The 16,950-nt window shown below is 40.3% G+C and overlaps 1 protein-coding gene across 42 annotated transcripts in view; it reads right to left on the bottom strand.

Annotated features, from left to right (window-relative positions):
- Positions 1-16,950, bottom strand: part of LOC122791684 (mucin-2-like) — a 732,148-nt gene that overhangs the window by 513,647 nt on the left and 201,551 nt on the right. For all 42 annotated transcript variants that reach the window (XM_044059549.1, XM_044059571.1, XM_044059534.1 and 39 more), the window contains one exon: positions 4,006-4,065. In XM_044059549.1, coding sequence (XP_043915484.1) covers positions 4,006-4,065 — 60 coding nt within the window. The remainder of the gene's footprint in view (positions 1-4,005; positions 4,066-16,950) is intronic.

Below are 16,950 nucleotides of genomic sequence, written 5' to 3'. Positions count from 1 at the left end.
CAATCAATTTTTCTTTAAACTAAAAAAACTTCACTAAATACTGAGAAAATGTCTGTCATTGTTCTCAGATACTTGCAGATTACAGAGTATGAATCAATCTCTTCACTAAATACTGAGGAAACACCTGTCATTGTTCTCACATACTTGCACATTACAGAGTATGAATCAATCTATTCAATAAATACTGAGAAAGTGAGAATCATTGCTCTCAGATGGGTTCATAGGTTTGCAGGTATATATTAAACTAATGACCACCTTGGCCTTTATTAGCCTAGCCATGCACCAGAACCCAATTTGTCCCTATATATCATGTGCATTTATTAGGAGTGGGTATGTTATGAAGTTTCTAGAGTTTATGTGGGGGGGGGGGTATGTTAATTTGGGCAATCCTGTCCGCTTCTGCATATCACAGACATGGGAAATTTCCATCCATTCATCAAGGTTACACATAAATAGGGTTAGACTCTGCTTCACATGAAAGGGGAGCCTGTTCGAGAGCAGGGGCACCCTCTGAAGCACATATCTATCTCACCAGCATGTCTTATTTATGTCAAAAGGAAAATTTAAATCCTTGGATGCAGTGGTTTTGAGGGTGTTCATTTTGCATATGTGCAAAAGGTCCATCAGAGCTACAGCTGAGGATGCCCGGTATTCCAGGCACAAATCGCCTTTCAGTAAGCTGTAGTAGACAGACTATAGTGATAGGACTTTTATGAGGTCTATACAGGATAATGTGTTTATACCCTGGATTATCCTGGTAAGGAACCATAGTGGGTGTTCCGACTGTTGCATGTGTCTGGTCCGATACATGCCAAAGGGGCATTATACTCAATTAAGAATCTGATAAGGGCCAACAAAGTAAAGTGTCACTATAACTTCCTTGGACCTGGATGCCATGCCCTTAATTATAAGGTGGGCAACATAGAATTTTCTTATTACCTTTGCCATGTTGTTTAAAGGCTAGATTACTGTCACCATATGTTCCCAGATCCTTAACCACCAGGTCGACTCTTAGGGGTGTCTATTGATGGAGTAATTACCTTGGGTGACAGTTTTCCCAAAATGCAGTCAAATGCATTTTTTGGCATTGAGTTTGAATCTGTGACTTTGGCACTTATTTTTCTGTCCCATAACCTTCTGAACCTCTTGTAAGATGACTACATCATGGATAGTCTAGGACAGCTCCCAACTTACAGTCATTTGTGAACTTGGTCAGCCAAAGGCCTTGACATTAGCCTTTACATCTGAGAAGCCAATACCACATAGGAGCAGTCCCAGCACTGAGCAATGACATACACTCCTGGTTACCTGTCTCTTAGTGGTGGTTTTCTATTTCCTGTCTGTGAACCAGCTATCAATCCAGTGAGTTTGGCGAGTTCTTCAACTATACCCGAGTTAGGTATTGTATTGAACACCATAGCCAGGTAAAGGTAGGTAGTATGCACCATTGTCCCCTCATCCATTTCATTGTTGATCTTCTCAAAGATGTTCGCCAGGTTTAGTGGGAATGATCTTTCCTTGAGAAAGCCAAGCTGGGTTAGGTCCAGTGTCTGAAGGTTGCTTAAGTCTTTGTTGATCATTTCAATGATAATTTGTTCCATGGCTTTCCTGATTAGACAAGGCAGCCTAATAGATGTGTAGTTTCTGGTGTTGGTTGAAGGTCCACCCTTGTGAAGTGTGAGAACTGTTGTAGTCCTCATTTCTTGTGGTACAAAGTCCATTTTGAGGTTGTAGTTGAAAAGTGACTAAAGTGGTACTGAGAGGTCATGTTTTATTCTATTTAGGAGGCATCCTGAGACATTGTTGTAGCCCACTGATGCTGAGTTTTTGTCCATAATGACTGCTACTGGGACCTGCTCCTTGTAGATAGCTGGGTGGGTAGCCACTAGGAATTTCATGTGGAAGATGGGGGAAGTGGGAGTGAAGCTTGAGTTGAATTTGTCAGTCAGGAATTTTGCTAAGTAGCTCTGCTCACTGAAGGTGGCACAACTGACCACTAGTTCAGCATTCTGACGTATACTGCCTTTTGAGGTTTCAGACATACTTGTAGAAGACCTTATGGTTGTCTTAGTCCATGAGGCTATCTTGAACTCATAATTGGCTTTATTGGACTTAACAATTCCTCTTAGTTTATTATTTAGTTTAATTAGAGAGTTCCTATCATTGTAACATATACCTGCAGGCCACTAATTATGAATCAAATGTTTCACTAAATACAGAGGAAGTGTGTGTGTCATTGTTCTCAAGTACCTTCAGGTTGGCTAATTATGAATCAATACACTGATAGTGCAGCATATGTATACATAGACATAGGCATAGATACAGATATAGATATAGATATAGATAAATAATAAATATAGATTTAGATATAGATATAGATATGGAGATACATATCACACTGAATAACATACTTTAAAAACTGAGAAAATTCATATTGTTACATTAAGAACATTCTTATGCAGAGTTTATTAGGTGTTTTGAAATTATTATCCCAACAACTGGTTATAACTATGAATTTATCAAACTGTGCATCTCCTAAAAAGGAATGTCAGATTATTAAGGAGTTCTAGAATACAAGCAGAGATCTTCCTAGGACGTCAATGGTGTGGTCCAGAGCATCTCATTAAATTGTGAGGAAGTACATATTATTGTCAGCAGATACCTGTAGGGTCACTGAGTGTGAATCAGTCCCTTTATTAATACTGAGAAGTATGTATCATTGTTCTCAGATACCTGTAGGGTCACTAATTATAAAACAATGACCTCACTAAATATTGAAAAAGTGTGGGTTATTGTTTTAGATATGGGCAGGGTCTCCAAGTATGAATCAGTCACCTCATTAAGTACCGAGGACATCTTTTTCATTGCCATCACATACTAGCAGGATCACTAATTATGAATCAGGACAATCTTATTAAATACTGAAGAAGTGCATATCATTGTTTTCAAATACCTGTAGAGTCACTGAGTGTGAATCAGTCCCTTAACTAATACTAAGAAGTATGTATCATTGTTGTCACATACCTGAATGCTCACTGGCTACAAGACACTAGCCTTACAAATCACTGAGGAACTCTGATTCATCATCAGATACCTGCAGGCTCACTGATTGTCAATCAATTTAGCTTTCTAAATACTAAAGAAATGTGAGTCATTCGTCTCAGATAACTGCGGAGTTACTGATTATGAATCAGCTGCTTCAATAAATACTGTTGAAGCGTAAGTCATTGTTCCTAGATACTTGCTGTCACTGATTAAGAATCGACCTCTCCACTGAATATTGAGGAAATAAACGTCAGTATCATCCGATGTCTGAAGGCTCGCTGATCATGAACCAATCACTTAATTAAAAACTGCTGAAGTGTGAGTAATTGTTCTCAGGTACCTGCACTGTCTCTTATTATGAATCGATATCTCCACTGAATAATGAGGAACTGCATGTCAGTGTCGTCAGATGCTTGAAGGCTCGCTGATCATGAACCAATCGCTTCATTAAAAACTGCTGAAGTGTGAGTAATTGTTCTCAGATACCTGAACTGTCACTTATTATGAATCGATCGCCTCACTAAATACCGATAAAGTGTGTGTCATTGTTATCAGACACATGCAGAGTCACTGATTAGAAATCAATCTCTTCAGTAAATATGGAGGACGTTTTTATCATTGCTGTCCGATTCCTGCAAGCTCACTGATTATGAATCAATCCCTTCACTAAATACGGAGGATGTGTGTCCTTTTTCTCAAGTACCTTCAGGTTTACAGATTATGGATCTGATACTGTAACATATATACATACAGGTATAAATAAATATATAGATAGATATAGATTTAGATATGTGGATAGACAAATACAGATATAAATACAGATATACAATTGAGATCAATATACTGTTGCTTATATAAGTTAATTTGTTTATTTGATTTTCATATTATAATTGCAAAACCTTATAGACTAAGGTAGAGAGGCGTGTGTTTAGCAAACAACATAAACTGAAATGCTCTTACCTGAATTAGACTGATGGCTTTCATTTTCAAAACTCCCATGTGATTTTGTTCCCCCACTCTCTGTGGATAACAGGATAAAAATCAAACATATCACATTGAACAACATAATATAAAATTGGGACCATTCATATTTTTGAATTAAGCTGATTATTATGCAAAATGCATCAGGCATTTTTAGAATATTATTCCAGCAACTAGTTATAACTATGAATTTGCCAAACTGTGCATCCCATAGAAAGGAATGTCAGATTATTAACGAGTTCTAGAATACAAGCAGAGATCATCCTACGACATCAGTGGTGTGGTCCAAGCATCTCATTAAATAGAGAGGAAGTAAATATTATTGTTATCTGATACCTGTAGGGTCACTGAGTGTGAATCAGTCACTTTACTAAGTACTGAGGAAATGCATTTCATTGTCATCAGATACCTGCAAGCTCACTGACTACAAATCCATAGACTCACTAACTACTGAGGAAGTACGAATCATTGTTCTCAGATACCTGCAGGATCACTTATTAGGAATAAATAGCCCCATTAAACACTGAGAAAGTGTTAGTCATTGAATTCAGAACACCTACAGGGTCACTGATTATGAATCAATACCCTCACTAAATAATGGGGAAGTGTGAGTCAGTGTTTTCAGACCCCTGCTGTGTCACTGATTTTGAATCAATCACCTAACTAAACACTGAGCAAGTGTGTGTCATTGTCTTCAGATACCTGCAGGGTCACTGACGATTAATCAATCTGTTCCCTACACACTGAAGAAGTGTTTGTCATTGTCCTTAGACACCTACACGTCACGGATTATGAATCAGTCTCAAGAGTGTCTTTGTCTTCAAATACCTGCAGGGTCACAGGCGATGAATCAATCTGTTCCCTACATACTGAAGAAGTGTTTGTCATTGTCCTTAGATACCTACAGGTCACTGATTATGAATCAGTCTCAAGAGCAAGTGTGTGTCATTGTTCTCGGATACCTGCAGAGTCACTCATTATGATGGAATCACCTCGCTAAATATAAAGGAAGTGGGAATCATTGTTTACTGATACCTGCAGGGTCACTCGGTGTGAATCAGTCACCTTACTATACACTGACCAAGTGTGTTTCATTCTCCTCAGATATCTGCAGGGTCTCTAATTATGAATCAATCTCACCAATAAATACTGAGGAAGTGTGTGTCATTGTTGTCAGATGCCAGGAAAGTCAGTGATTATATGTCAATCTCTTCTCCAAATTCTCAGGAAATGTGTGTCATTGTTTTCAGATTCTTGCAGGGTCACTGATTATGAAGCAAACTTTTCACTAAATATAAGTAAGTGTGTGTCATTATTCATAAGGACCTTTAGGTTTACTGATTATGGATCAATACGTGTCATTGTTCTCAGAAATCTGCAGGGTCACTGATTATGAATCAGTGAAGTGTGTGTCATTGTTGTCAGATGACTGAAAGCTCCCTGATTATTAGTCAGTCTCTTCACTAAATACTGAGGAAATGTTTGTTATTTTTCTTAGATACCTGCAAGCTCACTCATTATGGTTCAGTCTCTTTACTAAATACTGAGGAAGTGTGAGTCATTACACTCAGACAGGTTCTTAGGTTCATACGTATATACTAATCTAATCACTACCATGGCCATTATTAGCCTAGCCTGGGGGGGGGAAATTAGTTTGGGCATTACTGTCTACCTCTGGTTATCAGAGAAATGAGGCCCAAACATGGGGCGAATTTTAGATTTTCCATCCATTCATCAAGATTACTCTTAAATAGGGTTAGTGATGGACTCTGCTTCACCTGAAAGGGGAGCCTGTTCCAGTGCATGGGGATTCTTTGAGGCATATATCTGTCCCTCAGACATGTTCTTATTTATGCCACAAGCAAAATTTAAATCTTTGGATCTAGGAGTTCTGAAGCTGTTCATTTTGCCGATGTGTAAAAAGTCCATCAGAGCTAGATCTGAGGCTGCCTTGTATGCCAGACATAGATTGCTTCTCAGTAACCTGTAGGAGACTGAGTGTATATATATATATATATATATATATATATATATATATATATATATATATATATATATATATATACATATGTAAATTCACTTAAAATCTCAAAAGACTGAAATCTTGAATTTTAGTTTTTTGAAACCATGAAATCGAATCCACATAACACCTAATGCCGAAAACCGCGAAATTTAAAACACCAAACACACAGCAAACACCAGACCACACATATACCACAACACCCACACCACAAAATAAATAAACAAAACAACACACATTCACAAACCTACATCACAAATAAGCAGGGGGGCAAGATCCCCTGCACACAACATGTGGGGGGGGGGGGCTGCAGCCCCTCACAACCCCCTACTTATATATACTAACTCCGAGATTGCACAAACAGCAAACAAACGCAAACTGACACACAAAAATTCTACAGTCCCTCACACACACACACACACACACACACACACACACACACACACACACACACACACACACACACACACACACACACACACATATCAACACACTCACATACACTCAAAGTCCCACCCAAAACCCTTACAAAACATTCACTTACCTGACATTACACCCAAATCCACACACGGCACTGCACACCATCCACATACAACCCCGGACATTATGTAGCGTAAAGCCATAACTGCGAATTTGAGGTATTCGAATTCATGATTATGCACTTTTGCTATTTCAAAACTTCGACTTTATAGTCTCGAGATACTGAAATTCGACATTTCAGTATTTCAAGATTATAAAGTGTTTATATATATATATATATATATATATATATATATATATATATATATATATATATAGATATATATATAGATAGATATAGATAGATATAGATATACATACACAGGGCTTTAAGGATATGTGTTTATACCCAGGTTCTCCTGGGAAGGAACCTTTGGGGCTATTCCATTTGTTTCATATGTCTTCTCAGGTACACGCCAAAGGGGGCATTATAATCAGTGACACAAGCTAGATAACAAATAATGATTGTTTTACTTCCTTGTCCACATTTTGGTCGCAGGCCAGATTACTGTCTACATAAATTTTCAGATCTCTGACTTCTAGGTCAACTCTTAGGGGTGTTTTATGAATGGAGAAATTAGCCTGAGTGAATTTTTTCCAAAAGACACTATAATGCTTTTTTTGGCATTGAGTTTAAAACCATGGCTTTGGTACCAGTCATTTGCCTGTGTTAGAACCCATTTTAAGAAGTTTCTGTCATGGTGGAATCTATGATAGCTCCTAATTTACAGTCACCTGCAAATATGTCAGCCAGGATATTTTTGTGTTGCTCTGTTCACTGAAGGAGTTATAACTGACCACTAGTTTGGCATACAGATGTGTGTTACCATGGAGGTTTCAGAAATAGGTGTCGAAGGCCTTATGGTTGTGTTTAGTCAGTGAGGCTATCTTAACTTCATAACTGACCTCATTGGACTTAATTAGTCCTCTTTGTTTCCTGTTTAGTTTATACAGAGGGCTCCAAACATTATGGCAGATACTTGCAGGTCACTGATTATGAATCATTTGCTTCACTAAATACTGAAGAAGTGTGTGTCATTGTTCTCACATGCCTTCAGATTTATTGACTATGAATCAATACATTCATAGAGTAGCACACATTATAGATATAGATATAGGGATCCCTATCAATTGATCAACTTGTCAGAAACTCGAAATTCAGATGGTCGGGACCATATGATTGAGTTTTTGAAAACTCAAAGCTTTTCAAAGGAGATTGTGGTACAGACTGGATTGGGAAATTTACCCTTATATTCACTGTAGTGTAATCCTGGAGTTGGTATATGTAATTTGCAAGAGGTGTTATGTTCAAGTTTTTGGAAACACAATCATATAGTCTTGTCCTTATGGTGGTTACTGACTTGAAACTGTAGTTTTATTGGCCACTAGGGGTCATTTCCATAACTCCTTCATCTTCCTCTCTTAAAACCTAGTTGCCTCGTGGTTTGAGCGTCTTTTCAGGCTTGTTGGCTGTTGGTGAAGCACCCTCCAAGAGGAAAAAACGCTGAGAGAAGAAGGGAGCCACTTTTGAGATTTTAAGTATTTTTTCTCTGTTTATTTGCTAAGTTTTTCTGCATAGCTGCCTAGCTTGAGCATTTTCTGGCTTGTTAAACTTGATTTCTGTATTAGTAGCTGTATTTAGAGCACAACCAAAAGCTGTTTGCTGAATTTCCTGTTTGCACTTAATTTTAAATCGTTTTTCTTAAAACTTGCATATTTTCTGTCCTTGACCTAGCACTCTTGTGTGGGGTCATTTACTGCACTGTTATAACTTGATATTACTTGTGAACCTCTGCTATCTCTGTAAAAACAAAACAAAAAAAAAAATCTTGCTTTTTTCCCACTTTTCTGAGAGTTAAAGTTCAGTTACAGGCTTGCTGTTCCTGAACTGTTTGAAAGTTTCTGTGAGGCCATTTTTTGCTTGGGCTGAAGGAGGGTCTCTGTGTTCATCAGTGGCAGTGACTAACATTGAGCAGCTTCCCTGCCCCCCGGAGAGGTGGTTACTGACTTGAAACTGTAGTTTTATTGGCCACTAGGGTCATTTCCATAACTCCTTCATTTGTCCTCAGAGGAGTGGTTTAGGGCAGTGACTTGTGGTTTGTTGGCCAATTTGGGTCATTTCCTGTCTTTTCCAGCCCCTGCTATAAAGCACGCTTTAGCTGATTTAGCCCGATTTAGCCGATTTAGCGGAGTTGCTACTGTTGCACACTAGGGCAGCGCGGTTAAGCAGGTTTAAACTATTCGGCTACCTAAAGTCCACTCTTCAAATTTTCCCTTAAAACTACCTTCCTCGAACTATACTACTGATCTAATCAGCGTATCCTATAATTAAAAGATCATCTCTACTTGACTCCAAGTAGACTATTCTCTATCTGTTAAACGTAGCACTTGCTCCTACAGTACTTATTACCTTGATACGGCACTCTTGTCATAGATAGTACCCTAAAAGGCAACCCCCATTTCTCGGTCACCCACGCCCCGAATCTTTTTAAAGTTTTTTGTCTATTCCTTCTAGCATGTCGAGGGATCAGTTGCTAGTGTCCTCTCCTGCTCAGCTGGTGAACCTGAATATTGAGGCAATGTTACAATTGCCTCATGTACACAGACAACCCTCTCCTCCTCCCACAAAACACAAATACATGCGAGATGCAACTATACGGCCAAACTGGAGGCTGAGCTCTCTCAACATAGGACTGGCAAGACCAGTCAGGAGGAGAAGGTTACCACACACACTATAGACCCAGTCTCACATATTACCATTACAACCTCAAATCATACACATAAACACACAAAGACATACTCGGAGGCTCTGATCAAAAATCTACCAAAACAGCAGAGGCCACCAAAGCAGACACCCAAACAACCACCACCTCAGAACACAACACCTGCAACACATAGACCTCACAGTCAGAGTGTCAAACAGTCACAGCCCTTAAGGCCAAACACAATGCCAGACACACTAGTCATTGGTGACTCCATAGTCAGACACACTGACGTCCCGCTCACCAGACTGAGTAAGGAGAAGGTCACAGTAAGCTGCCTGTCGGGCGCTAGAATCCGCCACATAACGCAAGCACTCAGGTCTCTCAACAGCAGGTACAAATATGATTCAGTCATTGTCCACGCTGGTGTAAACGACCTGAGACGCACCTCCTTGGACTACATGAAAGAGACATTGAGGAGCTCTCTGATTATGTAGCCCAGACAGGTATGACCCTGACCTTGAGCAGTATCCTACCTTCACCAAGAATGATGCCACAATACAGAGATAAGATGATCAGCTTTAACAATTGGCTTAAACACTGGTGTCATTCAAAGGGGATCCAGTGTCTGTCTGCCTGGGATGACATGCTGGACAAGCCACGCTGTTTCAGGGACGGCTTGCACCTGTCACCCTGGGATTCCGGATATTGGCAAAGGCTCTTGCCACCCCCATAGTGCCTTTTTAGGCAAGGCTCAAATTCTAAACCTACCACCCTAGAACACAAAAAGGAAAAAAACTAAGGGTAATGCTGCTCAATGCCAGAAGTCTAAATCTCAAAATGCACGCACTGAGGCCCTTCTCAGTATGGAGAACATCGATGTCTGTGCTGTGACAGAAACCTGGTTCAAGGCTCCTGAGAGCACCCCAGCTATCAGGTTTTACCTCATAACATGCGTTCCGACCCCAAAATCTGGACAATACCAAGAAAGGAGGGGGGCTATCCATATTCATCAAGGACACCCACACCTCAAGACTGGTGGCAACGCACGATGCATCGGAGACCATCCAGGTGCAATTAACCATAGGCAAGACTGCTCTGCAAATTGTAGCATGTTACAGGCCACCTCACAAACTCAGGAACCTCACATGGCCTTCCTGAAAACACTAGAGGGGATAAATGTATCACCAAACACCATCATACTAGGTGACTTCAATTACCCTAATATAGACTGGGAACACTACTCAAGCCCAAACACCCTAGCCCAAAAGTTCCTGGAATTCATAAACTCAAATGCCATGGAACAACTAGTCACCATCCCCACAAGAGGAGATAACATACTTGATCTCATCATCACGAACATGGGAGCACAATGTTCAACACCGGAGGTGTACCCCTCACTGGTGAGATCAGACCACAAACTAATCTCGCTGGAGGTCCTCATCCCACCCCCACCTGAAATAAAAATGACCACAGTAAAGAACTTCTCAAAAGCTGACTTCACACTTCTAAAGACTAGTGTGGTCTCCTTTAAGGCCCCGAGCGGCGGAAAACAGTACTCAAGCCGCTGAATCACTTACAAATGCCTTCTACCAGCACCTGCAGGACTGCATGGATAAGGCAATCCCAAGCAAAACAAAGACTCTTTGTACCAAAGGCAAGCATCCAGTCTGGTGGACCCCAGCCATAAACAAACTCTACAACAAAAGGAGGAAGCTACTACAAGATAGAGCAAAATCCTTAAAAGGTAAGACACCCTTGATCACTATAAGTAAAAACTAAGAGCTCTCATAAAATCATCCAAAGCAAATTTCGAGAGAAAATAGCTAAAGACTCAAAAGACAATCATAAGGCCTTCTTTAGCTATGTTAGAAACCTGGGAGGAAACTCCCAGATATGCTCAGAGCTAGTTCAAAATGATGTGAAGATTACTGATCCTACAGACATTGCCAACATACTGGCTGACAGGTTCAGTGCAAACTCCTCCCCAAAAGGAGAGATATCTATACCAAACGATTGCAGCCCCCAAACATCTCCAGCGCCCAAGTGAGAACTGTCCAAAGCAAAAACACAGCATCCATGGGACCTGATGGTGTCCCCGGCTGTGTGCTCCATGAACTCAATGAGGAATTAAACCCACAGCTAGGACAGCTGTTTAATCAAAGTCTTACCTCTGGATACGTACCCAGGAGTGGCGACTGCAACTGTGGTACCACTTCACAAAGGCGGTGCCTCCACCGACCCTGGAAATTACCGCCCATTAGCTTGACAAGCCTTATCTGCAAAGCCATGGAGAGGATCATAATGGACCTCATAAATAAAGACATAGGGAATTTGCAGACTTTGGATCCAACCCAGTTTGGCTTTGTCAAAGGCAGATCATGCCTTTTACACTTGGTTGACTTTTTCAAACAGTCACCAAAGCCATTGATGAGGAAAGGCAGTCCATACAGCCTACCTCGATCTGGCTAAGGCCTTCGATACAATACCCCATTCGGTATCATTGAAAAACTCATCAGCTTAAATGTCAACCCATACATCACAAGATGGGTTGCAAACTGGCTGAGTGACAGAACCCACAGGGTCAGAGCTGCTGGCGCCATGTCAGACTCAAAGCCTGTCACAAGTGGTGTCCCACAGGGCTCAGTCCTGGGCCCACTCTTGTTTGGCATCTACTTTTCCGAAGTACAAGCAAACACAGGAGGGTTATGGCTGACAAAGTTTGCAGATGACTGCAAACTGGGCGCCATAGTAGAGAACACATCTGACACAGATATCCTTCAGAAGGGTCTCACAGAAACGGATAACTGGTGCCAGAGCCACGGCCTAAAGTTAAATGCCAAAAAATGCATAGTCATACCCTTCGGGAAAAACAAGGTTACCCCTAGCTACCAAATAGGTGGCAATCCACTGAGCACAGAAGAAGTTATCAGGGACCTGGGGACCCAGGTTGATAGTAGTCTGTCATTCAACACCCATGTAGCTAAAGTAGTTAGGAAGACCTTCTACATTGCCCACCTTATCATGAAGGATTCTCATCTAGATCAAGGGAGGTCATAGTCTCCCTTTACTCATCACTCATCAGACCAATGATTGAGTACAATGCCCCATTCGGAATGTATCTGACCCGACACTTGCAGCAGCTGGAGAGGCCACAAAAGTTCCTCACCAAAAGGATAAAGGGTCTCAAAATCTGTCCTATGCTGCCCGACTGAAAGAACTCCAGCTCTATTCAGTCGCACGCTTGCTCAGAGGTGACCTTTGCCTAACATACAAGGCCATGTCAAACCCAGATTTGATGAATATGCTTCACCTCAAAAATCTAGATCCATCAGAGCCACAAGGGCGGAGACTTAAACCTTGACACGGCTATTAATAGGACGTGCTGGAGGGATAGATTCATCACCCAAAGACTCCCTATGCTGTGGAACAAAATCCCGGTACATGTGAGGCAGAGCACCTCGCTGGCCTTGTTCAAGAGAAATCTTGACCAATGGATGGGAGATCGCAGATATACCCCAGGGATTACCTCAGTGTCACTGCTCGACAGAGGCACAGCAAAATAATGGGTATAGTTCCCCATACTAAAGGGGTGGCGTAAGCCACAAAACGATGGGCTAGGCTTGTAAATGCCCTCGGGCAGATAGCCTAGTATGAACCTATGAACCTATGAACCTATGAACTTTCAGATTCTGAAAACACGATCATCTGACATAGATCCAGATAGAGATATAGATACATAGAAAGATAAATATAGATATATAGATACAAATATAGATACAGAGGCCAATATACTGTTGCTTGCAGCAGTTAACTTTAATTTTCCTTTTATAATTGCAAAAAGATATAAAATTATGTAGAGAGGCTTGTGTTTAGCAAGCAACATAAAATGAAATGCTCTTGCTTGAATTAATTTGATGACTTTCACTTTTAAAACTCCCATATGATTTCATTCCCCCACTCTCTGTGGATAAAAAGACAGAAATCAAACAAATTCCATTGAAAAACATAATTCAAAAATTGAGAGCCTTCATTTTGTTGTGTTATGCATATTCTTATGCAAAATGTTTTAGGCATTTTCAGAATATTATTGCAGCATCTATTTAAAGCTATGAATTTACCAAACTGTGTATCCCATAAAACTGAATGACAGGTGATTAAGGAGTTCTAGAATACAAGCAGAGATCATCTTAGGACATGAGTGGTGTGGTTCAAAACATCTGATTAAATTGTGTGGAAGTACATATTATTATCATCATATACCTGTAGGATCACTAATAAAAAAACAATGACCTCAGTAAATATTGAGGAAGTGTGGGTTATTGTTTTCAGATACCTGCAGAGTCTCCAAGTGTGAATCAGTCACCTCATTAAGTACTGAGGACGTCTTTTTCATTGTCCTCACATACCAGCAGGATCACTAATTATGAATTGAGACAATCTTATTAAATACTGAGGAAGTGCATACCACTGTTTTCAAATACCTGTATGGTCACTGAGTGTGAATCAGTCCCTTTACTAATACTGTGACATATGTACCATTGTTCTCAGATACCCGTAGTGTCACTGAGTGTGAATCAGTCCCTTTATTCATACAGAGAAGTATTTATCATTGTTCTCAAATACCTTTATGGTCGCTGAGTGTGAATCAGTCCCTTTACTAATACTGAGAAGTATGTATCATTGTTCTCAGATACCTGTAGGGTCACTGAGTGTGAATCAGTCCCTTTACTAATACTGAGAAGTATGTATCATTGTTCTCAGATACCTGTAGGGTCACTGAGTGTGAATCAGTCCCTTTACTAATACTGAGAAGTATGTATCATTGTTATCAGATACCTGTAGGGTCACTGAGTGTGAATCAATTGACTTTCTAAATACTGATGAATTGTGTATCACTGTTCTCAGATACCTGCAGGCTCACCGATTATGAACCAATCATCTCACTAAATACAACAGTGTGCCATTGTTCTCAGATACCTACAGACTCTCTGATTTTGAATCAAGCTTTAAAGTAAATACTGAGGAAGTGTGTATCATTATTGTCAGATACCTGCAGGGTCACTGATTATGACTCAATCACCTCACTAAGTAATCAGAAGGTGTGTTTCATTGTCCACAGATAACTGCAGCGTCACTGATTATGAAACAATTATCCCACAAAATAGTGAGACAGTGCCTGTCATTGTCCTAAGATACCTGCAGGATTACTGATTATGAATCAGTCTCTTCATTAAATACTGAGGGAGTGTGAGTTATTATTCTCAAACTGGCTCATAGGTTCATTGGTATATACTAGGCTAATGACCACCAGCAGGTTTAAAAGCCTAGATGTGCAACCCAGCTCAGTTTTGTATCTATGTATCATTGGTGTTTAGTAGGAGTGGGTATGTTAGTCAGAAAGTTTTTAGTGGTTATGTGGGCGATGTTAGTTTGGGCATTTCTGTCTGCCTCTTGCTATCAGAGACATGGAGACCAGAACTGAGTTAACCATCCAAATTCTCATCCATTGCACAAGATTATGCTTAAATAGAGTTAGGGATGGACTCTGCTTCACATGGACAGGGTGCCTATTCCAGAGAATAGGAATCTTCTGAGACAGAAGTCTGTCTGTCCGCAATATCTTATTATCTCACAGCAAAATTTAAATCTTTAGATCTAGTGGTTCTGCTACTTGTCATTTCAGGATGTGTACAAGTTCCAGAAGAGCTGGATCTGAAGATGCCTTGTATACCCAGCATAGCTCGCCTCTCAGTAACCTGTAGGAGACCAAGTATAGAGATAGGGCCTTAAGACGATCTGCACAGAGCAATGTTTTTATGCTATGAATTCTGCTCATAAGGAAATTTTGTGAGCATTCCAGCTGTTGCGTATATATATTCAAGTACATGGCAAAGGGGTTATAATACCCAGTGATGGGTCTGATAAGGGCCCAGTAAAGTAGAACTATGAGTTACTCGGACCTGGATGCTATGCCCTTACTCATACGTTAGGCAACGTAGAATGATTTTCTTACTTCTCTGGCCACATGTTGATCAAAGGCCAGATTATTGCTTGCATATGTTCAATGATCCCTAACTATTGGGTCAACAGTTAGCAGTATCTTATTGAGAGAATAATTAGCCTGGGTGACAGTTTTTCCAAAACACAATATAATGCATTTCTTGGCAGTGAGTTTTCATCTGTGACTTTGGCACAAGTCATTTGTATGTGGCAGAACCTCTTGTAAGATGATTGTATGAGAGGGGGAGTCTATGACAGCTCCCAATTTGCAGTCATCTATGAACCTGGTCAGTCAAAGGCCCTTGACATTGGCCTTTACAAACAAGAAGTACATGCAAAATAGGGGCGATCCCAGTATGGAGCCCTGAGATACCCACTGAGGATCTGCCCCTTAGTGGAGGTGATCTCACCAGTCCTAACTTTCTGAGTCCTGTCTGTGAGCCAGTGGACAATCCAGTGAGTTACATAGGGGGTTCAAGCCCAGTTTGGTGACTTTATCAACTATACCTGAGTGAGGTATTGTACTGAATGCCTTAGTCAGGTCCAGGTAAGCAGTATGCACAATATTCCCTCATCGGTTAACCTGGTGAGCTTCTCAAAGAAGTCCACCGGGTTTAGAAGGTGTGGCCCTCCTATGATAAAGCCAAACTGTGATGGTTCCAGTGTGTGAATGCTGCCTATGTCTTTGTTAATCATTTCCATAATTCATTCCATGGCTTTGCATACTAGACTCATAAGTCTAATTGGTCTGTAGTTTCTGGTGTCTGTTGAAGGTACACCCATTTCCAGTGGGATAACCATTGGAGTTCTCCTTTCTCAAGCAGCAAAGCTTGTTTTTAGGCTATAGTTGAAAAGTGACTAAAGTGATCCTGATAGGTCACCTTTTAAGCTATTTAGGAGGCATCATGGTATATTGTCAAGGGCCATAGAGGCTGTGTTTCTGGCCTTAGCAAGTGCTGCCAGGACCCACTCCCTGTGAATTGTTGGGGGTATATTCTAACAGAATTTTTTTGGGGGAGACAAGGGAGTTTGTGGAGGGAAGTCTGAGTTGGATTTGTCAAAATTTCCATGTTGCTCATCTCTGTGAAGGGGTCACAACTGACCACCAGTTAAACATACGTGAGCTACCTTTGATTTTTTGGAAATAGCTGTAGAAGCTCATAATTGACCATGTTGAACTTAATTAGTCCTTTCTGTTTCCTGTTTGGTTTAATTAGAGAGCTCTTATCATTATGGGAGATACCTGCAGGTCAATGATTATGAATCAATTGCTTTACTAAATACTGAGGAAGTTTGTGTCATTGTTCTCTTGTACCTTTAAGTTTACAGATTATGGATTAATACACTGATAGAATACTGTACATGCATAGCTATAGCTATTGATACAGATGCAAATATTGATATGGGGATCTATATACTGTTGCTTACAGGAGTTAACTTTGTTTTCCTTTTATAATTGCAAAAATATATAAACTTAGGTAGAGAGGCTTATATTTATCAAGGAACATAAATGCCCTTAGTTGAAATAATTTGATGACTTTCTTTTTCAAAACTCCCATGTGATTTCATTCCCCCACTCGCTGTGGATAAGAAGACAAAAATCAAACATCACACTGAACAATTCACTTTAAAAATTGTGAGCATTCATAATATTGTATTAAGCATATTCTTATTGAACAC

Source organism: Protopterus annectens, chromosome 17.part0, assembly GCF_019279795.1.
Source record: "Protopterus annectens isolate FY-2018-M chromosome 17.part0, PAN1.0, whole genome shotgun sequence".
NCBI classification, from domain to species: Eukaryota; Metazoa; Chordata; order Ceratodontiformes; family Protopteridae; genus Protopterus; species Protopterus annectens.
This window is presented reverse-complemented; position numbering and strand designations above follow the sequence as displayed.